The sequence below is a fragment of the Vanacampus margaritifer genome, chromosome 14, assembly GCF_051991255.1.
Source record: "Vanacampus margaritifer isolate UIUO_Vmar chromosome 14, RoL_Vmar_1.0, whole genome shotgun sequence".
NCBI lineage: Eukaryota > Metazoa > Chordata > Actinopteri > Syngnathiformes > Syngnathidae > Vanacampus > Vanacampus margaritifer.
This window is the reverse complement of record NC_135445.1, coordinates 3169690-3196298: the sequence shown is the minus strand read 5'-3', so window position 1 is coordinate 3196298 and position 26609 is coordinate 3169690. Positions and strand designations below refer to the sequence as shown.

General features: G+C 43.7%; 1 protein-coding gene and 1 long non-coding RNA gene across 8 annotated transcripts in view; one reads left to right on the top strand and one right to left on the bottom strand.

Moving 5' to 3' along the window:
- mast4 (microtubule associated serine/threonine kinase family member 4) overlaps positions 1-20860 on the top strand; it is a 45785-nt gene extending 24925 nt beyond the window's left edge. For 6 of the 7 annotated variants that reach the window (XM_077542684.1, XM_077542682.1, XM_077542688.1 and 3 more), the window contains 25 exons: positions 4510-4598; positions 6423-6492; positions 6595-6673; positions 7315-7469; positions 7557-7632; positions 7708-7917; positions 7987-8088; positions 8169-8301; positions 9569-9630; positions 9739-9830; positions 10051-10259; positions 10529-10667; positions 10848-10980; positions 11095-11260; positions 11350-11451; positions 11533-11655; positions 11803-11912; positions 12138-12262; positions 12335-12537; positions 12930-13109; positions 13445-13674; positions 13751-13873; positions 15201-15337; positions 15414-15598; positions 16898-20860. In XM_077542684.1, coding sequence (XP_077398810.1) covers positions 4510-4598; positions 6423-6492; positions 6595-6673; positions 7315-7469; positions 7557-7632; positions 7708-7917; positions 7987-8088; positions 8169-8301; positions 9569-9630; positions 9739-9830; positions 10051-10259; positions 10529-10667; positions 10848-10980; positions 11095-11260; positions 11350-11451; positions 11533-11655; positions 11803-11912; positions 12138-12262; positions 12335-12537; positions 12930-13109; positions 13445-13674; positions 13751-13873; positions 15201-15337; positions 15414-15598; positions 16898-19305 — 5641 coding nt within the window. In that variant the 3' untranslated portion in view covers positions 19306-20860. The remainder of the gene's footprint in view (positions 1-4509; positions 4599-6422; positions 6493-6594; positions 6674-7314; positions 7470-7556; positions 7633-7707; positions 7918-7986; positions 8089-8168; positions 8302-9568; positions 9631-9738; positions 9831-10050; positions 10260-10528; positions 10668-10847; positions 10981-11094; positions 11261-11349; positions 11452-11532; positions 11656-11802; positions 11913-12137; positions 12263-12334; positions 12538-12929; positions 13110-13444; positions 13675-13750; positions 13874-15200; positions 15338-15413; positions 15599-16897) is intronic. The other variant, XM_077542683.1, reaches the window with a different exon arrangement.
- A 2376-nt stretch (positions 20861-23236) lies between these two features.
- LOC144034135 (uncharacterized) lies at positions 23237-26572 on the bottom strand. The gene is made up of 2 exons (XR_013288162.1): positions 26032-26572; positions 23237-23978 (listed from the first exon to the last, which is right to left on the bottom strand). It is a non-coding gene; the product is annotated as an uncharacterized LOC144034135 (long non-coding RNA).
- Between the last annotated feature and the right edge of the window lie 37 nt (positions 26573-26609).

Sequence of the window (26609 nt, the reverse complement as noted above, 5' to 3'; positions counted from 1 at the left end):
GGATTGGTGATTTCATTGCTGAGCGAAAACTTGACATGATCAAACATTGACCGAGCGCCGACGTCGAGTCTGGCTGATTTGAATGAAGCGCCCCTGCTGGGTCAACAAACGTGCTCCGACGCTTCTCAGGGTCCACGTATCATTACGTGCAAAACCTTGACAGAACGTGAGAAAAGTGAGGGAGTCCGATATCAGTATGTCCCTGACAGAACCATCACGTTCTGATGGCTCTGTCAGGAATGTACTGGCATCTGAGCTGAACTGCCAAAATGCTAGCTTCAACAATAGCAACGGGAATAGGAAATAAATAAAGAAAAATGTACCATCTAGAAAATAATAATAGTAATTTGGGGAAAATTAAGTGGCATACATGCCATAATATTATATTATTATTATTATATTATTATAATATTACCGTGCTGCTCCTCTGTCCCGACTCGGTCACCATGTGAGATTGTAGTGCGATTACGGCGTTGTCCAACTTAACTCTTTGACTGCCAAAAACGTTATATAACGTTTAGTAAAATCTTATGGAGGAGTGCCAAAGACGTAAAAATACGTTTTTTTTTCAAAACAGAGGTGAAACTAACCATTTTCTATTGTTGATTACTCAAAAACGGAATAAGGTAGAAACAAACTTTTTTTCTGATGCAAGATGACAGTCCAATCTTTCATTTGGTAGTATGTGTGTTTCCATAGTCCAAACACATAATTTTCTGTGGACATTGAAAGATCAGTCAAAATGCTTAAAATCGGCTGGCACCCACGGCATCCCTTTTCTGAAAACGTCTGGCAGTCAAAGAGTTAAACGCGTCTCAACTCCCCTCCGCCACTCCCAAAAGGAACCGCCCCAGCCGGGGACTCAACTTGACACGGGAGCGTGCCGCAACACGCTTTCTGGACTCTGGTTGTGTTTACAGCCGGTTGTCATGTGTCGTGTTACTGCACTGAGCTCAGAATTTTAGTTTCTGTTTGCAAAAACAACAACGAAATCTTGTGGGTGGGGTGGGGTGGATTTTGAGGTTCTATTTTATTTTTTAAGTTAGCTAGTCATAGTTATCAAGCTAAATAGCTTTAATTTAATTTGTCATACTTTTGCCAGATAAATTTCAAGAATGAGGTTAATTTTTTTTCCTGAGAATAGTCTTCTTTTTTAAGAGAAGTCATGTATTTTCAAAATATAACGTCATCAATAATTTTACTTATTTCCAAAAATACATATATAAATTTTTGAGATAAAAGTTATAATATTACATTCATTTAAATTAAGTCTTTTTTTGAAAAACGTTGAAATATATACAAATAGTCTTTAGATACTTAGGCATAATTTTAGATAAAATAAAAAAAAGTCAGGTTATTCATTGTGAAGTTAAGAAAATGTTGTTTTTTTCCAATATGTGAAACCTCCATTTAAGTGAATCGTGTTTTTAAGAGAAAGTCATGTCATGAGAATATTGGACTCATATTTTCAACAACGGCCATATTTATAAGCTTAGCCATATTTATTTTTGAGAAAATTGTCATAACGAGAATGGTCTCCCTTTCGCTAAAATGTTATAGAATAATGGTAGTCAGATTTCTCTGAGATGAATCAGAATATTAAAAGAAAACCGGTAGTGTTGTTTTTTTGCAATTCTAAAGTCAGAATTGACAGTAGTCCTTATTTTCCTAAATTTTAGGATAATAAAATTTTATTTGTAGTTGTAGGTATTTTATTATAGTAAATTTCTGTATTGTAAGATTGAACTCTTATTTATTTCTAAGTCTTTTTTTTTTTCATGAAAAAAAAAAATCATACGAGAATAGCCTCTTTTTTTTTTTTTTTTTTTTTTTTGAATCCTAGTATTCCAAGAAAATTTTTATTATTTGAATCTTAGTATTCCAAGAAAATTGTTATTATTTGAATCTTAGTATTCCGAGAAAAATCTTATTTTTGGGGGAAAACGAAAGAGAGGAATTTAAGCCACTACAACAAAAATCAAGTCGAAGCGTTTGAAGACACCTGAGAGACATAACAGAGTCTTAAATTTGGCTTGCCTAATCCCGCTGATAGCATGTTTCATTCCTTAATGCACGCTGGGATCTATGGAAGATTGTTGGCTCGTGAAGGGGAGCTCAGTGCTCTACATTCTTGCCGGATTGAAAACTTGAAAGGTCCTCTCTTACAAACGCCAACATCCCCAAATGGCCTTAATTTTAATTTTTAGTATATAGAGTGAGGCGACGTGTTTGCAGCGCGACATCCACAAGGTCCTCTTTTGTATATGCTTTGAACTAACATAGAAATGCATTTTTTTTTTATTTCATTTTTCATTTTTAATCCTCGTCATGACCTACTTGGGGAAACGGCTTAGCAGTAAATAGCGGACTGGTTTGTTGCAGTCTTTGTAACATTCCAACACACATTTTATGCTGATTGTGCAAAAATATGACTTTGTAGTTGTTGGATGTGAGCTTTTTAAACCTGTGCGAAAGGGAGCGAAAATGTTGTTTTTTTTCTACCAAAGAGCAGTTGTATTTTCTCAGAAGCAGATATCTGGTCAGTATTTTGAAAAAAAAAGTCACTATTTTGAGAAAAAGTCAGATTATCATAAGAATTAAGCCATGTTTTTTTACAAGATATAAAGTTGTGTTTTTTTAAAGAGAAAAAGATGCAGTAAAGTATATTCTTTTTGGGGGGGATTGTAACACAATGAAAATTAGTATTGTATGAAGTTAATGTCTGATATTGGACTGACTGACTGGACGCGTGCGTGCGTGCGCGTTTAAACACTATTAATAGATGCGGTACGTGCCAAATGTGACTTTGTGTTGTAGTTTTGCCGTTGATGCGAGTTGGCACACCTGACAGCTCTGACAGCACAAATGCACCATTCGACGTCTCTGGGCCGGGCTACAATTGTTTCATTCATCTGCGTCTATTTTTGCCTCGCTTGATATCCAAAATAAGTTAAAAAGGATATTTTTGACAGATTGAGATTGCTTTATGCTAGGGATGGGCGATCTGGCCTTCATTTTTTTTTTTTCCCTTCCCATAAAAAAAAAATAAAAAAAAAAATCTGATTTTAATCATTTATTTCTCCCCTTGGCTTATTCAAAAAATGTTTTAGCTCTTTGTTTCCTACCCCCTTTTTGGTTTTGCCGTCAAACCCTTGCTATTGCATTTCATATTAGCATAATTGATAGGGTTGAACAATGAATCCAATTCAAATGGACATTGCAGCGTAGTACAGTAAATGCCATTTTCAAATCGCAAACCGTAATGACAGTTAACTGGACAAAAGGTTTGTCTTTTGAAAATTGCAAAGTCCCTCTTCAATATTAGCCCCTTTCACACTGCCCATCTAAACTGGCTTTGGCCTCGGCCTACTATCCTTGGTCTAAGGTGCCATCGGTGCTGGGGTTCGACCGCTTCGCCAAGCTCTATCTACCATTAACACCTGTGACGTGCCCCTTAAGTTTAGACGCTAACCACCAAACAACGCTTTGATGCACCAAACCAAACATTGCGCCAGGATCAAAGCGTGCCGGTGGCTGATTGGGCAGCGGCGCGTGGCATCCGCTGGCCTAATCCGCAGTGAGCAACGTATAAATAGATGCCGTTAAACCTGATCCGCTTTGACGCCCGCACCTGTGTACCAGATGCTTTTCACTCCGTCGCCGTGAATGAGCGCACAGTAAACAAGGATGCATCTCACCGAAGCCAAATGAGGACTTTTTTTTTTTTTTTCTTCTCTCCTCCTCCTCCGTTTACTCTGCAAACACTATTCGGGATAAAAGCGCATCGGCAGGGTCATACGGTGGCCTGTTTGATACAGAGAACCTGCAAAATGACCAACAGGAGACTTTAGCTAGGGTTGCAAAGGGGTGAAAATGTTGGTCAATTTTATATATATATGTATGTATATATATATATATATATATATATATATATATATATATATATATATAGTTTATTTAGGTTATCAAAACTGTGTAGCTCAGCAGTGCCACCGACGTGACATTGGCGTGTCACGGGGCGCTCTGCGTGACCTCTGCAGCGATGCGTTGACAACCACGCCGAGTCTGCCTACTCGGGCAATTCTACACACACGCACACAGAGCGCCCCATTGTTCTTTTGATTGTTCCTGGGCGTGCAGAATGGCCGCCGCCGCCGCCCGCCCGCCAAATTGTCCCCATCAGACGGGATTGTTGTCCGTCGTCATCATCAGCCTTTGAAGCTGCGATGATGCACAGCACACACATGCTTCTCTATGTAGGTAGGGATTTTGATATGCAGTAGAAGTTCACACCAAAAAAAATCACGGAATATTGATGAGTAGGGAACGAGTGATTAGGAACTGCGTTATCATGACAAAATGAAACCAGGAATCCTTCGCTAAAAAATGGCTGGCTCACTATATCGGGCACTCTACAATTGATGGGAGTGTTTCCTAATAGTCTGCATGTTTTTTTGTGGATCAGTGTCACTCACTGCTAATCTTTTTTTTTTTTTTTTTTTTTTCCAGCTGCAGGACGAGCAACAGGAAAAGCCTGATCGGAAGCGGCCAATCCACAGGATTACCCCGACCCCACTCGCCCCTCTCGTCTCTCACAGGTACCACGTTCGTTCATTCACGGTTTGTTTTTGTTTTTGTTTTGTTGTTGTTTTTTTTTAAATAAGCTGTTCCTACATTTATTGGAAAATTACAGATTTTTTTGGACTCATTTGCAGACTAATATCCAGAAAGTATTCTTGGCACTTCATTACTCTAAAATGTTTTTTACTGAAAATTTTATACGCAACACCCCATGATGACAGTCGTTGTTTATTTATTTATTCAAATTTTTTTTAAATTATTATTATTTTTTTAATTTGTGTTCAATTAGCCCAGTGCTGAAAGTATTTAAAAGTGCCACAAGCTATTCGTTAGCCCATTTATGGTGTTTTGCATTATTTGTTAACATCAAGCTAAGCCGATTTTCCTAAGGTGAAGCTGTGGTAATTTTTGGCATAATTCTCGTTTAATGTTTAGTTTTACAGTAGGGGTGAACGTCTATTCGACAACTAATTGATTATTGATAATCTGTCATTCAAAGGCCTTGTTTAATAGAAAGTAATCCAAATATTACACAGTATTATGTATATATTTAACAGTCCATATTTGCAGATTTCTTCTAGTCCTCCATGAAATCCAACTCATTCTGTCGGATCAAAATAAAACATTTCCAACCATGCTTTTACTTTGGAAAACAATGATCAACATTTGTGCGTTTTTTTTTCCCGGACATTTTAGGACCAAACAGGTTTGTGCATTTTCTGCACTGTCCATTTTTATAAAGGGATGGAAATTATTTACAATTATTTAAGTTCCTTGTTGAATGTTGAACAGCGATAGGAGCTTCGTGCATTTTTAGCTGCTAAGGTAAAGATGCTGGTGCCTTTTTTTTGGTTGGTCAAAACAAACGTTTACTAGATGCCGCATCGTCCAATCAGCTCGAAGTATTGTACAGAATGTCCAACCTTTCCCGCGGAGCAATCCCAGATTGACATTGTGGAGAACTCCCTTGCCTGAATCACAATATCAATCTGGCTATTGCCAAGGTTAGGAAATTAAAGCATGTTTTTTTTTTTTTTTTTTATCCTATTCATCAATTAACCGACAAAATAATTGAGAGATGAATCGATGATTAAAATGCAAAAGTGGTGCACGGCGTCACCAAAGCGATTGTGTCGTTTGAGGAAGCAGAGACCCTCCGGAGAGGAAGCTCGACTGCGGCGTAGGGAGGGAACCGTCATTGACTGCAGGGCGTTTTATTTCCTGCCATTGGCGGCGCAAAAAAGCAGCCTCGTCGCCACTCGCAAGTCAGTGTTTAGTCTGAGCCCAGCGGGGGAAAGATGCGCTCGGATCCGCAAACGCACAACGTTCTCTCGGACGATTTGACTGCGTGTCTCAGGCGCAGTGCTGCTAGTAGAGGTAAGAAGCTGAATAAGGGGAACTTTTTTTTCTTTTTCTTTTTTTTTTACCTTAGCTTAGCTTTAACTTCTCATTGGTAGAGAGCTTTTGTTATGCCCATATATGGAAACGACCTTTGTTGTTTACATTGCATTCAGGGGGTGGCATTGTCTAATTAGCTGTTTGGCCTTTGCGAGCACCCTTTCAGCATCCATTTTGTCCCCTGCATTTTTTTTTTTCAAACCATTTTGGTTGATGGTTATGTTTTGTGCAATATGTCCTATACTGGACGGCCCAAAAATTCTGACATTATTTGAATTACCATTCTAACGAGCTTGAGAGGGCGCCTCACTACTGAAATTATAAAAGACCAAAAAACATCAACAACTCAAATTTCAGTAAAAGAGCATTTACAGTTGAATGTTTTTGAGCAATAAAAGGTGTTGTTGTTTTTGCACTTAATGGATTTCTATTGGTTCCTGCAGGCACGAGTCCACAGGACAGCCCGAGAAATTTCTCTCCCAGTGCCTCCGCACATTTCTCCTTTGCACGAAGGTATTGTTGCTGAGTTTTTGTTGTTGTTGTTGTTTTTTTGTGTGTAGCTCATAAGACATGTCGTGCATTGTTTTAACTTTTGATATTTGTGCTATCTATCAGGAGCGATGGACGCCGCTGGTCACTGGCCTCCCTTCCCTCGTCTGGATATGGAACCAACACGCCCAACTCTACCGTCTCTGTGAGCATCCGAAAACCTTCATTTAACTCCACAGCGAACATTTTAAAAGTCAGATTATCCCCTTCATGCGTTTTCATTCTTACCTGTTAAAAGCAGTTAGTCACGTCTTATAATAAAAGTTTTATAAAAACAATATGAAATGCAAAAATATAATATGAAATGTACTTCTTTTTTTTTTTTTAATAAGAAAAAAAATCTTGGGTCTGCTATGCCCTTTTTTCAGTCGACAGCAAGTGGCAAAATGGCCGCCCCATGATTGACAAAGATGGGTGGAACATATTGCAAAGAGAATTTTGGATTTAATTTCCCCTTTAATCTATCCCCCAGCACAGTACTCGTAAAATTAGCAATCATTGTTTAGCGCTCCATCTGGTGACATTTTTGTGCTAAAGAAGTACTTCGAACCATTTGGCATATTTTACTCTTTGCAGCGCAGAAACGTCACTTGTGATATTTACGCCTTCTTAGTTACCAGTTTTGCTCTACATGCTAAGTGCTAATGCTAATAACGTAGCTTTACACTGGTAGCATTTCCCTGAGCTGGATGGCGCCAGACTTTGTGGTAATTAAGAAACAAAAACAAAATCATACCACAACTTTGTGTTGTTTTCTTGTTGAATGTATATTTGTTTCACTTCCAGTCGTCCTGTTCATCACAGGAGAAGCTACACCAGCTGCCCTTCCAGCCCACGCCGGACGAGCTGCACTTCCTCTCCAAGCACTTCTGCACCGAGAACATCTCCGCCGACGAGTGTCGCCGGGCAGCGAACATGCGGCCGCGCTCGCGCAGCCTCAGGTGAGAACGCCGCGCTCGCCCGTCGCACTTTGTCAAAACTTCCTGCACGTGGATTACTGTACTGTGTTTGCTTTTTTTCCCCGCCAGCCCTGGGAGGTCTCCATCCTGTTATGACCACGAGATCATCATGATGAATCACGTCTACAAGGAGCGCTTCCCCAAGGTGGCGGCTGACGTTTGCGCCATCTTTGTCACCTGACCTCACAGCACCTCACGTGACCTTACCGCTCATCCTTAGGCCACCGCTCAGATGGAGGAGAAAATCCAGGAGATCATCCGCAGCAACTCCCCCGAGAGCGTCCTGCCGCTGGCCGACGGCGTGCTCGGCTTCGCCCACCACCAGATCATCGAGCTGGCGCGCGACTGTCTGGAGAAGAGCCGGCTGGGCATGGTCACGTCCAGCTACTTCTGCGAGCTCACCGACAAGCTGGAGAGGCTCGTGCAGGAGGTGAGCTCTTTTGGCTTCTTCTTTAACGTGAGCCACTGTGACTTTTTCCATCATGCTTCTACCGCACAGTCCACCGAACGTTCTGAGAGCGAGGAGGTCAACTTCATCCGCGAGCTGGCCAAGAAGATCCTCATGGTCATCGCGCGACCCGCCCGGCTGTTGGAATGTCTGGTACGCCGACGACGATGTCACTCGGGAAGCATGCTTTGTACATTTTTGACTCAAGTTAGATGTTCCTTTTCCCTGCGCAGGAGTTTGACCCCGAGGAGTTCTACCACCTCCTGGAGGCGGCCGAAGGCCATGCCAAGGAGGGGCAGGGCATCAAGACCGACATCCCGCGTTACATCATCAGCCAGCTGGGACTCACCAGAGATCCTTTGGAAGGTGCGCCCTGTCGTTCTTTTATCACATGACATTTATAATAAGTCTACACACCCCGGTTCAAAAATAAATGAGACCACCATAAATGGGACCTATAACCTGTACAACTCCATTGGAAAATATATTGGATATTTTAGAAGGTAAGTAAAAATAACAACTAAGATGATGTGGTTGCATAAGTGTGCACACCCTAATTTCTATAAATTCCTCAAATCTGATGTGTACGTGCAAGTCTGCATAAACAGAGTTTATGGAATAATCTGTCAGGAAGTGTTTTTTTTCTGTTAAAGCCATTTAAAGGACATTTTGTTTTTTTGTATCCACTGATGCACACCGCTTATATTAACATGGCTGCAAACAAATATGAGCTTGTTTACAAAAACATTGTCTGGGTTTCTAACTTTTCTTACCAATCAACAATTTTTCAAAAACAATTCTTGAGGCTTAAAACTACATAACTACCAAGTTTAATTCCCCTTAGAAAATGATAACTTATGTATAAATTATTTTTTGCATTGATAACAAAGGAAACTGGTGTAAGGCAATTGCAGAGTCAATCGCGCTGAACATTGTACAAATCCAAGTTGACGTATGGGCAAAAAATTGCAGCTGCGATGAAAATGTAAGCTCCCTGGCTGAGGTAACGGTGCACGATGTCTCAGTTGAGCTTTAAAAGGAAGGCAAGTGAAACGCGTTTGTGAACAGATTGTCTCTCCAATGACCCTCTGCATTCCACAACATCAACATCCATTAGGAGGAGCGGCCTACACGCACACACACACGCGTGCGCGGACAGATGGACAGATGTTAAATGGCGGCAGACGCGTGTTGTGCGCTCCCTAGCGTAATGGGCACACGTTGGACCTTGGCGTGTTTTATTATGATGCAAGGTGGCTGCTAATGACTTTTAGATGAGTCTCATTTCCCACCTCATTTAGTTTCACTCCAGATCAACTCAGTCAGCACACTTTTACCCGTTTCCATTTTGTGTTTCACGAAAAACTTTGGCTCTCTTAGGCAGTAATGAAAATGGAAATAAAATGTATATTTAAAGACCAAAATCTTCTCCCAAGCCATAAAATAGCTAAAGCATACAAAATACCATTGATGGGTTAAATGAGATTAGCATAGATGTTTTGGTCATTTTAAACCTTCAAAAAAATGATAGTTTAACACACTTGGAACAACAACAACAACATAAAATAAAACTACAACAGGCCTCACATTTTCTCTCTTCTCTGTGGGATTGTATTTTTTTTTGTTTGTACAGAGATGGCGCAATTAAGCAGCAGTGACAGCGGCATTGCACAAACCCCAGAAACCGATGACTGTGTAAGATATAATAAATCATTGTATTGATTGATTAAATGATTTTTTTTTCCCCCCCCTCAAAATTTTCTGCATCTAAATACTATTTTTTTTTTCTGCTGCTGCTATCAGTCCCAAAGTCTGAGCGCCGCCTTGAGGTCCAGACGCAAGCCTTGCGAATTGGACTTTGAGTTGACCAAACTCATCAGCAACGGCGCCTACGGGTGAGAACAAAATGTCCCCAACAACACTATTTGTTTTCGCTCACCGATTTGATTTTACCTTCTCTCTATGCTAGTTTTATCTCTAGTCCTTTCTATCGTTACATGGCCTGTGTATTATACTAATTCCGTTTACACTAGTCTAATCAAGCGATATAGAAAATGCGTAGATTGGCATATGAAAATAAAAGAAACCCAATTTTCCATGTGTTTGCCGGTGCAGGGCGGTCTACTTGGTGCGGCACAAGGAGAGCAAGCAGCGTTTCGCCATGAAGAAGATCAACAAGCAGAACCTGATGCTGAGGAACCAGATTCAGCAGGCCTTTGTGGAGCGGGACATCCTCACCTTTGCGGAGAATCCCTTCGTGGTCTCCATGTACTGCTCCTTCGAGACCAGACGGCACCTCTGCATGGTCATGGAGTACGTGGAAGGTGGGCGGGCCATGTCGGCGATGACGATCCCGACAACAATTATTGCTAGTTGTTGTTTGGGTTAGGGACATTAACCCCGATAATGGCGACATCAACAAAGACAAGGATGATTACGATGACTTGTGATGATGATAATTACCACAATGACAATAGTGAGGATGATGCGTTGACATCAATGATGAAGACAATAACGACAATTCAAGTCAATGACGATAAGCATGACAATGTCGGTGATGTTTTTTTTTTTGTTGTTTTTTTTTCTTCCCCAGGAGGAGACTGCGCCACCCTGCTGAAGAACATGGGCCCACTTCCAGTTGACATGGCCCGGATGTACTTTGCTGAGACGGTGCTGGCGCTGGAGTACCTGCACAACTACGGCATCGTACACAGGGACCTCAAACCAGACAAGTGAGGAAACCCTCCAGTAAAAGGGGAGGAGCCTTTCTGTTAGCCAGGCCAAAACCCTGTGTAATGGTACTGCCATCTTGTGGCATCAATAGGCAATTATTTCTAGCTGATCTTCGTTATTTACAGCAAGTCCCAGTACTGTATAGTCCATGATCTTTAAAAATACCGTGTTTGTGTCAGTTTGCTGGTGACGTCCATGGGCCACATCAAGCTGACGGATTTCGGCCTGTCCAAAGTGGGCCTGATGAACATGACCACGAACCTGTACGAAGGACACATCGAGAAGGACGCCCGCGAGTTCTCAGACAAGCAGGTGAGCGGCTCATCGGAAATCGTTCTCTCCTCGCCGTATTGTGGCAGAGCTCAATTGTCTGCAGTGGGCATCAATGGCGCATAACAAGCGTCATATCATCTGATTTGCGCGTAGGTGTGCGGCACACCGGAGTACATCGCTCCCGAGGTGATCCTGAGGCAAGGCTACGGCAAGCCGGTAGACTGGTGGGCCATGGGCATCATCCTGTACGAGTTCCTGGTGGGCTGCGTGCCCTTCTTCGGGGACACGCCCGAGGAGCTCTTCGGGCAAGTCATCAGCGGTCAGTGCAACGCAAACATCGAAAAGGAACAACAACAAAAATCAAAGGATTTAAAAAAAAATAATAATAATAATTTCAAATGTGTGTAGACGAGATCAACTGGCCAGACGGAGAGGAAGCGCCGCCTGCCGATGCCCAGGAGCTTATCAATGTTCTGCTCAGACAGAATCCTCTAGAGAGGATGGGCGCCGGTACAGACCGTTCGACAAGTCGCACCTTTTACAATGATAGCCGGGGAAACGCGCAAATTGGTTCCCGCTTTGCGGCTGCAGGTGGCGCTGCCGAGGTGAAGCAGCATTTCTTCTTCCACCTCCTGGACTGGAACGGCCTCCTCCGGCAGAAGGCCGAGTTCATCCCGCAGCTGGAGTCCGAGGATGACACCAGCTACTTTGATAGTGAGTAGGGTCGGGTATCTTTGGGCAGGATGTCTTTATACGGGATCATATGCCAAAGTAGTGCACTTTAACTACAGTAATCCGCAAAAAAATTGCCAATTTTGGTGTGCGACGCCGTTATTTTACCCTCTGCTCTCGTCTCCGCAGCTCGCTCGGAGCGCTACCACCACCTGGAGACGGAGGAGGACGACACCAATGACGAGGACTTCAACGTGGAGCTGCGGCAGTTCTCCTCCTGCTCTCACCGCTTCTCCAAGGTGACTGTCGCCACTGTGTACATTTAGAAAGTGCGTCCGAATTGCCGGCTGCTTTTAATTCACCGTATATGCCACTAGTTTGAACGTGGGTGTGTAGACTTTTTATATCCATTGTATATAATTAAATCAGAAGTGTGTAAACTTTTTTTAAAACACCGTTACTCTGATGATAATTATTTAAATGTACAGTATATAGAAGTATTTCTGGTGCCTTTGGCGGGTCAGGTGTACAGCAGTCTGGACCTGTCTCGCGGCCATGTCGAGGAGAAAGGAGACGCCACGGAAGACAAGAAAAGCGAGAGCCCGCCCACGCTCGACTCACTCAGCTGGACGCCCGACTTCACCGACATGTAAAAATTCTCTTTCAAATAACACCGCGATCCCCAAACCAGGTCAATTCATAATATTTGTCCGTCTCGCAGGCCGTCGCTCTCTGCGGATGGCGAGCCCCTCCAGCAGAGTCCCGGCGCCGCCGCCTTGCTCCCCAAGTTCGCCATCTCGGCCTCGGAGAACGAAGAAGCAGACGAGTCGTCCGGCAAGACTACCTTCTCCGTGGGGGAGCTGCCGCGGGACGAGCCTGACGCCACCACGCCCGGGAGCACCCGCAGCGGGGCCACGTTGTCTGGTACAATGACGAGACAAAAACGACACACAACCCACTGTGTTTTTTTTATTCCAATTTAATTAAAATTGTGTTTATTATTCATTTATGGCCAGAAAGAAACATTTAAATTTATTTAAAAAAAAAAAAAAAATTGCAGATTAAATAACTACTATGATACAAAGGCATTTAATATATTTTTTCTTGATTTTATTTAGGATTTGGTCAAAGTTTTATATGTTTAAAAAAATAATATTTGCGGCATTGACAAAAATTGTAATTGATCTAAAAATATATGTAAAAATTTGAAATATTAGTAAATTGAAATGCATTATTTTGGGTGTTTTTTTTTTTGTAAGTTATCATTTCAGTATCGCCAGAGTCGTTTCACACTCGACTTTTTTGTGTCCAATCAGGGAGTTTCTCTGAGCATTTAGACGAACTGACACCCCGGGGCGAGGGCGTGCAGAGCCCTGACGGAGACCAGGGGGAGTCCGCGGTCCCTCTGAAACCCGGCGGGCACGAGAAGCCAAAAATGTCGGTGAAAGTCCCCAAGTCTGTTTCTGCCGGCGCACTCTCCCTGATGATCCCCTCAGGTCAGCAGAACACAAAAAGTCACTCAATAGCCCCTTTTACGCTTCCTGTCAAAATCCTGCCTATTTCCCACACCCTAAATACAGTTGGGCCAAAAATAACCCAAATTTTGCCATAGAGGGACTGATCCAAGTTTTGGGGTTATTTATTTAAACCCAAAAAGTTGGGTCATGATGAATAACCCACAAACAGCCCAAATTTTGTGGGTTACTCTTTTAAATTTGGGTTATTCATTTTGACCCCAAAAAAACTGTCCGTGGCCCAAAAACGACTGAGGATTACTAGGATGAATGATTTCTGTCTCACCTTTATGATCACCTGGTTTTATCCCTCTTAGACATGTTTGGTGCATCCCCGCTGGCCAGCCCGCTGTCCCCTTACTCGCTGTCATCTGAACCCTCCTCCTCGCGAGACTCCTCCCCCACCCGAGACTCGTCCTCCTCCTCGCCGTTGGCGCGGCAGCCCGTGGTCATCCACGGCAGCGGCAAGAAATTCGGCTTCACTTTGCGGGCCATCCGCGTGTACGCCTGCGAGGGCGACGTCTACACCGTCTACCACATGGTCTGGGTAAGGACGTCGCCTCGACTGCGCCTGTCGTCGGGCTGGGGCGCCGTTATGACCAGCACGCTTTTCACGCGACTAGAACGTGGAGGACGGCGGGCCCGCACATAAAGCCGGACTCAAAGCCGGCGACCTCATCACGCACGTCAACGGCGAGACGGTGCACGGCCTCGTCCACACCGAGGTGGTGGAGCTTCTTGTCAAGGTGAGTGTACGGACGCTACCTTGCGTAGGGGTAGATTTTCTAAGCTCCTTAACCCGTGGGCAGTATTTTATTTTGAAATGGCTTGGTCAGAACCAACAAAAAGCCAAAAACGGGTCACAATAATGCCTCGGGGTTAATAGCGGATTCTAAATTGCGTGTTTGAATGTTTGCGAATTGGCCACAGTGTCCTGAAATTACCTAGCTGTAGGGAAATGGATGTCAAAAGTGATTGGGCATGACTCCTTCATGTGATTGTTTATGTTCATGTTTACGCAAATGAAAAACGTAAATTCTGTGTTGCCTCTCATTGTGCCTGCACCGGTGCCAGTTTGCATCTGCCTTTCAGCTGCGATATTTATAGATGCAAAATCAGTTATCTCAGGTTTGATCAATCAACAATTTCAATCTACACTTGTAGCCCTTACTATCGCAAAAAAAACAATTCTTGTTAACTGGAAAAATAAACAAACTCTGAATATCGACCAATGGTCTAACCTCCTCATAAATCACATTTTAATGGAAAAAATATCTGCCTCAAATAAAAACCAAATATCAAAATTTATAGAAACATGGTCTACGTATATAGAATTTTTTAACCTAATTCCGGTTACTTAATTCTGTCTGTTAGCGAGAGCCACTACATCGTGATAACTTACATTGATGTTTCTGCATCTGGCAATTTATTATTATATTATATTATTAGTGGGATTTTTTTTTAATGGGCTTTAGGTGAACTGATGAATACACACACGCTCGCACGCACGCACGCACACACACACACACACACACACGCACATACACATACTCACCCACATACACATACTCACCCACATACAAAAAAAAAGGGGTATATATATATATATGTGTGTGTATATGTGTATATATATATGTATATGTATTTAAAAAAAAAAAAAAACATTTATTAAATTTTTTTTAATTGATTTGTTGGATTTTAAAAAAAAAAAAAAAAAAGAGAGCAATGATGATGTCAAATCGAATGAACAATACTGAGCTCTCCCGTAAAGAGAAAAAAAAAAAAAAAAGGTTTGATCAATCCTATTCAAGCATTTTTGCATTCTCAAATTTGAGAAAATCTCTGGCCCTCAATCTGCAAAAGTTAAGAGGAGGGCAACTGGACTACACTTGGTCGTGTTTCACCTTTTATTCCAAAAGGCTTCTTGGTGTGGCCCCGGTATGGCTGGTGAATCACCATTTTACGTACATTTTGCCACCGGGAGCTGAAGTTTAAAAATAAATAAATAAATAAATACAAAAACCACTTCTGCTTCAACTTTAAAACTTAATGTCTCCTGTCGGTCATCCTCAGAGTGGCAGTAAAGTGTCCATCAGCACCACCCCCTTTGAGAACACGTCCATCAAGAGAGGCCCCGCCAGGAGGAACAGCTACCGGAGCAAGATGGTGCGATGCGCCAAGAAGGCCAAAAAGGAGAAAACCCCGGAGAGGTACCGAGTCAATCATCAAGGATTTCAGTCCAGAGTTTCAATTCCCCAACCTCTCAATTGTATTTTGTGTGCCCAGGCGCCGTTCTCTTTTCCGGCGTTTCGCCATGCAGCCGTCTCCCCTGCTTCACACCAGCCGCAGCTTCACCTCGCTCAACCACTCGCTGTCGTCCGGCGAGAGTTTGCCCGGCTCGCCCACGCACAGCCTGTCGCCCCGTTCGCCCACCGCCGCCTTTCGCCCGCCTCCCGACTTCACCCTGTCAGGTCAGGTTGCAATGTTATACCGGGTCCTCAAAGTATCATGATGCCTCGCCGTCATGCCGGTTCTTAAACTCATTCACTGCTCATTGACGGATAAAGACGTCCAAGATTCATTTTAACTGGGCTGACGGGAAATAATCTGGGCACTCTTATCGTGGGGTTTATATTCCAGATTGGTCGATAGTAGAATTACAGACAATAAATTAAGAAATTAAGCCAAAATAGTTGCTAACTGTCAAAAAAATGCAAAATAGCAAGACCACGAACATGGAATCTGCAATGAAAGTGAAGTTTACTGTATTTTGTAGGAATAGGCCGATAATCGGCCTGCCTGATATTGCGCATTTTGACGAATATCGGTTTTGGTCCTTTTTTTTTTTTTTTTACTCTTTGACTGCCAGACGTTTTCAGAAAAGGGATGCCGTGGGTGCCAGCCGATTTTAAGCATTTTGACTGATCTTTCAAGGTCCACAGAAAATGATGTGTTTGGACTATGGAAACACACATACTACCAAATGAAAGATTGGACTCTCATCTTTCATCAGAAAAAAAAGTTTGTTTCTACCTTATTCCGTTTTTCAGTAATCAACAATAGAAAATGGTTAGTTTCACCTCTGTTTTGGAAAAAAACGTCTTTTAACGTCTTTGGCACTCCTCCATAGGATTTTACTAAACGTTATTTAACGTTTTTGGCAGCCAAAGAGTTAATCTGACGGCCAATATAAGGTAAATCTTAAAACCATTTTATTCTTAGTTAACTATATATTTAAAGTTTCAGTTAACTTTATAAGAGATGCTACTAAACCTGGGAACCGTCTGAACCATTTGTTTTTGTTTGACATTAAAACAAAGAAATGTTAAAGTTTTTAGGATTTCAGGTATTTTTTAACTTTGTAGGGGAGGCGGGAATTACAGTAGAAAACTATAGAGAGCTACGGTAGTTACTTGGTGTAGTTTCCATGTAACTTTTTAAGACGTACTGATGACCTTAGGAGCTGCCTTAACATTTTGTTAGAAATTTAAAAGGATGATCCATTGTGTAAAAAATAATAACAATGAATAAATCTACAGAAAAGTCTGGGAAATTGTTTGATAAACGTGCTTTTAAGACATTACAACAGTCAAGATTGGCTTTTTTAAAGAATTTTGATGCCAATATTTTTTTCCCCTTTTAGTGATCGGCCTCCTTGACTATTAATAATCGGCATCGGTATCGGCCCTGAAAAAAAACATATCCGTCTATCGTATTTTGCTTACACAGCCGGCAGTCATTTCAACGGACTTCCTTTTTGGTCTTTGCAGGTGGCAACTCGTCCCAAAGCAGCTCACCCAGCTCCAGCGCGCCAAACTCCCCCGCGGGTTCCACTCACATCCGGCCCAGCACCCTGCACGGCCTGGGCCCCAAGCTACCGGGCCAGCGGCTCCGCCAGGGCCGTCGTAAGTCCGCAGGCAGCATTCCTCTCTCCCCTTTGGCGCGCACGCCCTCGCCGACCCCACAGCCCACCTCCCCTCAGCGCTCGCCCTCGCCGCTGCTCGGCGGACACTCGGTGGCCATTTCCAAAAGCGCGCAGGCCTTCCCCGCCAAGATCCACTCACCGCCCACCATCATCCGCCACATCGTCCGGCCCAAAAGCGCCGAGCCGCCGCGCTCGCCGCTCCTGAAGCGAGTGCAGTCCGAGGAGAAGTTGTCGCCGTCCTACGCGGCGGACAAGAAGCACCTGTGCGCCCGCAAGCAAAGCCTGGAGGTGACACAAGAGGAGTCTCAGGATCAGGAGGACGGGGACGCCGGCGAGGGCAGCACCACGGAGGGCAGCTCCTGCGAGGTGGCGGTGGCGGCGGTCCCGCGGGTTCGGCCCGTCGAGCAGGGCTGCCTGAAGAGGCCGGCGGGCCGCAGGGAACGCCAGGAGTCGCTGGAGGAACTCGACAAAACGGCCGCCAAACGGGAATCCGATCCGCCGGGTGGCGACGACTTCCTCCCTCGGACTCAAAGCAAAACGGAGATGGCGAGCGTGGCCCTCAAAGACGTCCTGTACAAGAAGCTCAACCGCGCGTCGGACGCCGTTAGCGACTCAGCCGCTAGCGAAGGCGATTGTTCGCATCCTCGGGCGGCCAAAGACAAGACGGAGCGGTCCGACCTCAAGCCCGCCGGCATCGACTTCACCAGGAAGCGGCTCTCGTTCGAAGAGCGAGACGACTTTGTGTGTCGACTCTCCATCCATGACAACCTCCATTTCGGCGCCACCCGATCCAAAAGTCTCCAGCTGGACGCGGCGGTGGCGGCTCACGAGCACATGAAGGCCGGGATGGGCGGCGACGGTCCGGTGGCCCCGAAGATGTTCTCAGGGCGAGGGGAGAGCGCCGTGGAGAAGCTGCAGCTCATCTCGTCAGGGGAATGTCCTCTGAGGAAGACGGCGTCCGACTACAAGCTGGAGGGACGTCACATGTCGCCTCTCAAGCCTCTGGAGGGCACCCTGGACATCGGCCTCCTCTCGGGGCCCAGAATCTCCAAAACGGATACGTGCTTATCCAAAATGGTCGAAAGCAGATTAGCCGGCCCGCCTTTGTGGCTCCAGACCTCCGCAGAACGACAGCTGAAAACGTCGGACAAACCCAAAAGTCCTCTGGCGTGCCCCCCGAGTCCCGACACCGCCGCCTCCCCGAATATGTTCCCCGGGGAGAAAGCGAAAATCCGACACGATGGCGACTGCTCGAAGCAGGAGAACAGAACCTGCATGAACCGCCACGGCTCGCACTTCTCCTTCGGGAAGACGCCCTCCATTCGGGAAGTCAGCAACGAAGACCAGGATGACGACGCTGATCCGCCGCAAGTGGACGGGAAAACGTCTCCTTGTTTTCCTGTGAGGTTGGTCCTGGGCAAAGAAGGCACACCCCAGAACAGGTCTGGTTCTGGATCTGGACCACATGTTACTTCGCCTGAGCTTGCCAGAACCTTTTCCGCTCACTGCGTCGAGTCCACCTCGAAAGAGGTTAGTGATCCAAAAGTGGAACTGGGTGGTGTACAAACTGTGCCCGTGTTAAACTCGGGTACTGGCACGCCGGTGCCCAAGAACGAGAACCTCGCGTCGGACCAAATGAAGGCCGATTCAAAGCGGCTGGAAGAAAAAGTCCAGAGGATTCCAGAACTTTGCACCGCTAGTAAGCAAGACGGTGCAGGTGGCGCAGCGGGTCCTAATGAAAACACTTTAGCCCCCGAAAACATAACAAGATTCAGCCCCGAACCCGCCCCAGTCTCCGATCCAAAACATTCATCTCCAGAAGCCCCTCCTGCCTCTCATGTGGTCCTCGACTCCAAACGCAGGGACGCCATGTCGCCCTCCGGTGAGGCTTCAACGCAGCCCACTAGCGCCGAGCCACCCGAACAAAAATGCCCAGTAGCAGCCTGCCCTCTGGTGGTCAAAGAAAGCACAGACTCAAAGGTCAAACTTCTGAAGACCACCCCCACAGGGGCGGCGTACAAGCCATCCGTGGTGTCGCCCAAGCATAAAGACCCCTCGCCCAAAAAGCAGATCATTAAGGAGCATCATGGCTCGAAGCCAAAAAACCCAAATCCCGGACCCAAGGCGAGCGGCGCCTCCTCGGAACCCCCCGACAAGGCGGCCAAGAAGAAACCGGCACGCCGAGAAACGACAAACGAGACCCGTGTGGGGACGCGGACAAAGACCCTAGCTGAGGGAAAGCGTCGCGTGTGACTTCTGCCACACACAAAAAAAAAAACACATTTCCGCGTTTTCATCAACGTTTTGTTTTAACGGAGGACCGGACAAGCTGTTACGCGAGAGCCCCCGGGCCAATCGGGAGAAATTTCGCCGATTCGGTGCCATAAAAAGCTTGCACTCGTGCATGTTTGTTGTTTTAATGCAGTAGAGCCGCAGCGTCCACGGGCGGTAAAACTCGTCCTCACATTCCTTTCTGTGTGGTTTGGATTGGCCGCTCCATTTCAGAGCGTCGCGTTCCCCGTATCGCTTCTTCGTTGAGAACGTGGGGCGGATGAGAAATGTAGCATTACGAGAATAAAAACTGTGAGACTGAGAATGTTGAATGCCAATTGGTTTTAAAAAAAAAAAAGATATCACGTGATATCGGATTGTGAGGACCTTGCTTGGAAGACTACCACTAACTCGGGTTCGGGGCCTTCTGATTGGTTAAAAAGACAACCGACCACAAGACTTTCTGTCTGCGTTGCGACGGCGTCACTTAAAAGAAATATCGTTCGCATACTGCATGTTCACAATTGTTTCAATCAAGGGACGGCCCTCTCTAGGAGGGTGTCCTGATTGGCTGCAGAAAGAGGTCACATGACCTTGGACCGTGAAGATTTCAAGGAACGTTAACATTGGTAGCCTAGTGTATGTTTTTAATGTCTTTGGCGAGGGACCACCCCTCTGATTGGTTACAAAGATGTCACGTGACCTCGGATTGTGATGATTTATTTATTTGTTGACGTCCAGTATGTTCATGATATTTCTGATGTGTGACACCCCTGATAAGAGCCCCCGGGGCCTCAATGATGCCCTAGTTGATTAAAATAAAAATAAAAAACACTCACATGATCTGATGATGAGATCAAGTCACACCATCGCTTCAGAGGCTTCCTAGCAAGCCCTTTTATCGCATTAGTAAAGTTAAGCTTCACGATACTTGTGCATTTTGAGGCCTTTAAAAAAAAAAAAAAAAAAAAGAGAGTGCGTTGAGGCTTGAGATTGATTTTTGGCTTTTTATCATAGGAAGAAAAAAAATGCACCTTAAAACGCTCGCAGCTCGGGAGTAGTGAATGACAAGATGGGGGGGAAAAAAACAACACCAAGGGTCGTTTGTCTCTAACGGAGCCATTAAAGCGTCCAGTCAAAAGCACATTGATGTTTGTTGACCCGCCTACACCACTGTATATTTTTGTATAGTGCTCATTTGCCAAAACGTTTGTCGTATGTCACCCACGGGGTTTGACGTGGGGAGAAAAGGAAAAAAAAAAAAGTCGTCTTGAAGTGATCCGCCCGTCCCGTCTCCACTGTGCCGTTATTTCCACTGTGCAAACATTAGCGTTAGCCACGTTTGCTTCCCACTTGCTTTTTTTTTTTTTTTTTTTGTCTTTTAGAAGATGTGCAATAAAAAGTTGTGTTATTGAGTTTTTGTATTTTGCCCGAGGAGAAACGCTCTATGGATGTCATAGATGTTGTATATTAAAAACAGATATTTATATACTTATAATGTTGCGTCAAAACGAGAATAAAACTGAATCTGATGACACGTTGGCCTTTTTGCTCTTATTTGCTACGTCACAGCAGAGGCGAATTCGCCGGTGACCACTAGGTGGCGATGTTTATCCATCTGTAAACACTAGCGCATGGCCATGCGAATTTCACCACTGTAGGACTAATAAAGCTTATCTTACATTTTAATTGATAATTTGGAGTCTTTAATTAAGCTAATATTATTTTCGTCGAAAAGTTGGTTTTGCTAGCCAATTGCAGGGAACATATAAAAACTCGCATTCACGCTTTTGGACGTTTTGTTTAAATGAAACAGAACGTGTTTTTTTCTGTGAACCGATGTTGCCACGCCCCCTAAACTATGTGGGAATGTGGCATGATTGACGTTAATAACGTTCACAGGTCACGTGACTCAAGTCATCCAGAATGTGAGCCGCGGGTTTACCAGATTTGACACACTTTTTTTTGTCCTTATTATAACCTTATCTCTATCTGTCTCTCTTTATTGCTCAGTTTCTATCGCTATCTGCATCGATGTATATGATATATATTTATAGGTAGATATTATATGATATATATTTGTATCAGTCTACAACAAGCTATCAATTGTTTTCCAATCTATCCGTATCCCATGTTTATTTATCTGCAGTGATTATTATAATTATGAACATGAGAAACAATATTAGAACAAAACCAGTGTGCGCATGATGTCCCGTTGGACAAGGGCTGGTACACGGTAACACAAATCTTCTAACCTTTGACTGAACCTTGCAGTCCTTCTCTCCCGCCTCCCACCCCCCCCCCCCCCCCCAAGCCGAGGCTAAAGCTCATCCAGCGGCCGTGAGTTTTGGAACATGAGATTGGCGAGCGGCAGCGTTGGCCTGGTCCCAAGTCACACTGTGTTCCACTGGAGCGCACTAACATTCCACACACAACGTCCACAAGGCGGGCGGATGTCTTCTTCTTTTTTTTCCCGCCACTCTCACAACAACAAATGCAGGAGAGTGTCCACATAGGACATTTTGTCTCAGACATGTGAGACAAGCCAATGTCACTGTTAGAACGCTTATACTGGAAAGGGGGAAATGACCTCTGACCCCCCCCCCCCTCCCCCTCACACCCCCTTTTTGTGTCTTATCCCACTATCTCTAGGTATGGTGTCCCACAGGGTTCAATGTCGAGTCACCTCCTTTTTCTATATATATACTGTATCCGCTTTAGGGTTATAATAGTTTGGGATTTTCATTACCATTAATCTTTATTCCGATAAACATGTTTTTATTATTATTATTATTACTTTTTAGAGCAGATTTGTTCATTTTTATAATGTTTATTTTTACCAAAATGCTTTGTTTTAATTGTGTTTAGATTAGTTTTAGTATACAATTTTTACATAGCAAATTTATTGATTGCGATATAAAGAATAAAACGTTTTTTTTTCTTTTAAAAAGAGATCATGTAAGTAAACTACAAGTCTCCTGACTCCAACAACTTGCCTTCCCTCTTCAGACGTACAAGCAAAATCGAAATAAACACATTTAAAATGAACAAAGATATTAAGTGGTAATTTCAGTTAGTTTGGGATTTTTTTTAAGCATTTTTCTATTGTATTTTGTTAACAGAAATGTTTTCTTTAATTCATTTTTTAAAGTAATTTTGTTCGTTTTAGTTAACTACAGTATAATAACCACGATCTTCTCCTTGTGTACCATTTTTGCCTAATTGAAGCTCCTCAACTCACTTTAACATAGGTTTTTGGATGCCACAAAATGGCGCCAAAGCAATACTGCTTGAGAGAGGAAGGGCCTTGGCCGAAGCGCCCCCCAAAAAAATAAACAAACCAAAACGTTCTTTGCCAATCGATGAATCGCTATCCTGAGCTAACAACATCTCAACAATATCATTTGCTCACTCAGAAGGTGGAAAATTGTTAGTACCGTTCACTCAAAATGTGACCTTAAGCCAGGCAGTGTGAAAGGGGTGGATATGAGTTTTGGCCGTGCCCAAAAAGCTGCAGCTTGCATAAGAGTTGGCGGCGCGAGCGGCGACAAATCAGCTTTGGTGGAAGATTAGCGTTAAGAGCGGGATTGAGGCTGTCCCACATCTTTGGCATCAAACGATTGGAGCGTCCCATCATTGGCTCCTCTTTGCCTCTCACCGCTTTGGTTTTCTCCCTTTTTTTTTTTTTTTGTAAACACCCTGCCAGAAATAAATAAGGGACTTTGACATATCCACTGAACAAAAATATAACGTGGAGAAAAAAAAAAATTCTTCTAATTTTCAGGAGCTGAAGTCAGCATGATTGTTGCTCAGGTGTGCCTTAGACTGCCCATGATAAATGGCCAACTGTAAAATTTAAAGTTTCATAAACAGACAGGTTTGCCGAGATAATCCAATCAATGTCATTAAAAAATTGGAGCAAAAGCAATATTTTTATTCAATATAAGCAGAGCTGAGGTTAATTATCCGACACTATCCATTCATGTCATCACATACAGTAAAATCTGATGATGATGATGATGATGATGATGGTATTGATGAAGTTGGCGGGCATGTCTTGCAGACAAAGGAGGGAAATGGGTCACATGACGGCGGTGCCCCCCGAGCTCGCGTCGGACGGAGGCCCCGGGTCTGCTCCTGCTTTCGGCGTGACCTACTTCATGCGACGTGTTTCTTCCTCCTCCTCGCGCCGCCCCAGCCTCCCTCCATCTTCTCTTTGAAACCATCACCGCCCCCGACGAGATGCGGACGCATCTTGACAGCGTTCAAACGTCGCGCGTGCGTGACAGAATGTTTTTTTTTTTTTTTGTGACGTGATGTGAACAGACGCCAAAATGTTCAAGCAAACAATGTACAGTAACCTACTTTCAAAACGGAAGTCTGCTAGCTTAATGCTAATATATAATGCGAAAGGCCATAGACGGGCTAATAGAAATTAGCATTTACGTCAGGGTGATTCTCAACATTCAAATAACTGCTGCTTGAACGCGAACAGAGCAGCAACACCGGAAGGACGGGCCCGTCGCTAGGTGGTCTCCACATTAGCATCGCCAAAGGAGGCAGGCGCAGGACCTCGAGTGAACTTCGCGGCACACGAAAGCGCCGCGCGGCCGCCGCCATGAATTATTCACGCTGCGTCTTCAAACTGCCGCGTTCTAGTTAATGATCAAACAAAAGGGAGAAAAGAAATGCTGTTAAACACCTTCACGAGTCTGGAAAATCACAGCGTATTGTTTGAGACACGTACGGTGTGTGTGTGTGTGTGTGTGGGGGGGGTGGGGGGTGGGGGGGGGGCACCCCAGCTCTGCATGAATCATCCAGGGAGATTCTGAAAGTCGGTCAGACAACATTATGCAAGAGTTTGTTTTCTTTTTTAGGAAAGTGCACCATCAATCATTTGTCTTCGTTTTTAGAAGGTGCAACATCAACAGTTTGCCTTTTAAGGGAAAATACATCAACGTTGTCTTCTTTTGTACTCTAAAGTGCATTAAGGGTTTGTCTTCATTTTCTGAAAGTACGTCAACACAGGCACGTTTTACCTTCTTTTTTTGGGAAGTGCATCATTAATAGTTTCTTGAATTTTACTAAAGTGCAACATTAGTCATTTGTTTTCTATTTAAGAAGGTGTACCTAAGAGTTTATTTTTTTTATAGGGAAGTACACATCAGCTGTCTTCTTTTAAAGAAAGTGAAAACGTTTGTCTTCCTTTTAGTAAAGTGCAATATTAACAGTTTGTCTTTTCAGAAAAAGTAACAATCACCTTTAGGCGTTTTTTTCCTCTCGGGAAAAACATCAGTTTTTCTTGTCTTCTTTTTGAGAAAGTGCAAAGCCCCAAGTGTTTATCTTCCGAGGAAAGACTAACATAAATAGTTTGTCTATAGTTTGCCTTTGTTATATGGAAGTGCATCATCAATCGTTTCTTCTTTTTGGTAAAGTGCAACATCAATAATTTGTCTTCTTATTTAGAAAAGTACAACTTCAAGAGGTTGTCTTCTTTTTAAGGAAGCACACATCAGTCAGTTGGATTGGCTTCTTTTATGGAAATTTCAACGTCAAGAGTTTGTTTTTTTAGGAAAGTGCAATATTAATAGTTTTCTGCATTTTCTGAATAAGTTAACCAGTTTGTCTTCTTTTTAGGACAGTGCAACATCAGTTTATTTAAGTTTTGTCTTTTCTTTTCAAAGTGCAAAAATAATCTTTTGCCTTGGTTTTGGGGAAGTGAAAAATCAAAAGGTTGCCTCATATTTTGAGTTTGTCTTTCTTTGCGCCTCTTTTGGAAAGTGCAATATAAATAGTTTGTCTTCTGTTTAGGAAAGTGCAACATTGATGGTTTATGACATGGCGTGCAGAGCGAATACATTTTAGAGAATTTTTTGCTTATTTTGGTATCGGGAGGCGAGCATGAATCATGCAGGGAAAGCACGCCCAGCGAGCTGGCAAAGTCGGTCAGACTGTCGCGGTGGCGTCCAAATGGGGAATTGTTGCTCATGAATCATTGAGTGAGCTGGAGAGAGAAGGAAGCGCGCGAACAACACACAAATGCAAAAACATTCAGCGTTTGCACGCAATTGCACACTTTTTTTTTTTTTTAGACTTTCGCAAAACATTTTCGGACCTTCTCCTTCGGCACGTTTTCATCCTAGAACGGCATTTCTTTGAGTTTATAAAGAAATAGTGTGAAAACGTATGGTCAAAAATGCACATTTGTTTTAAAAATATTGGGGGGGGGGGGCAGTGTGATTTCATGGGTGCCAAAACTCAAGTATGTGCGGGTTCACTGTTTTTTTTTTTTTATATATAAATTTTTAAATTTCATTTTATTTTTATTTCATTTTTGCCGCAATATTCGCATATAATCTTTTTATTTTGGAAAAAATCGCAACTGGTTTGAAAATAATCAGGGTGTGGTTCACATTGGTAAGATTCTTTTGTGTAAACAGAGGAAAAATATTTAGACATTTATATGAAACGTAAGAAAAGGAAACCTGTTAGAAGAACAATACCCACGTATACAATTAGATCCAACCTAAAAATGTAATAACATACATTTTTTTTCTCTTTTTAGGAAAGTGCAACAACAATATGTCTTCTTTTTGGGAAAGTGCAATTAGTTTGTCTTCTTTTTGGGAAAATGCAACGTCAATATAGTTTGTCTTCTTTATGGGAACGTTCAGCTCTGGTCTAAAAAAGGGGGAAAAAAAGGCTTACTTGTCAGTACTGTATTTTTTTCGGTGTGGCAGAAATGTAAGACGTCCACTTCCCAGTTCCCACGCTGTTCGGCCGTCCCGCGTGGGCTTATACGGTCTCCTTTAGCAGAACACTGAGCTTTATTCTCAATAGGTGCCAGGGATTTCTGCCGTAATTAGGCCATCCGCATTAACCAGCAGGCGCTTTTCGCTGGTGGAGACATCACCTCCCTGCCTGAGAAGAATCGATTTGTACACAAGTATTATATTCCTTTGTTGATGTATTGACACCTGAACCAAGTAAGTACGCTGCGATTACGCAACACATTTTCACATTACGTTACTATGAATACACGCGCACGATTAAATAGCGCGTAAAAGTGAGAAGCACGTCGTAAAAGCTTGCAGGACTTTGCCGTCGTTACGTAACTTCCACGGGCGGCTCGGGTTGCACGCGTTCAGGACAGTGAGAACAAAAGGGGCGGGGCCGCGACGCCGATTGGTCGGGAGTGTGATTGACAAGGCGCGAGAGCCAATGCGCTGCCTGGCTTTCGGCTCGCCCCCTCTCCCGTCCCCTCCCGTGCCCTCCCTTGCAGTTTG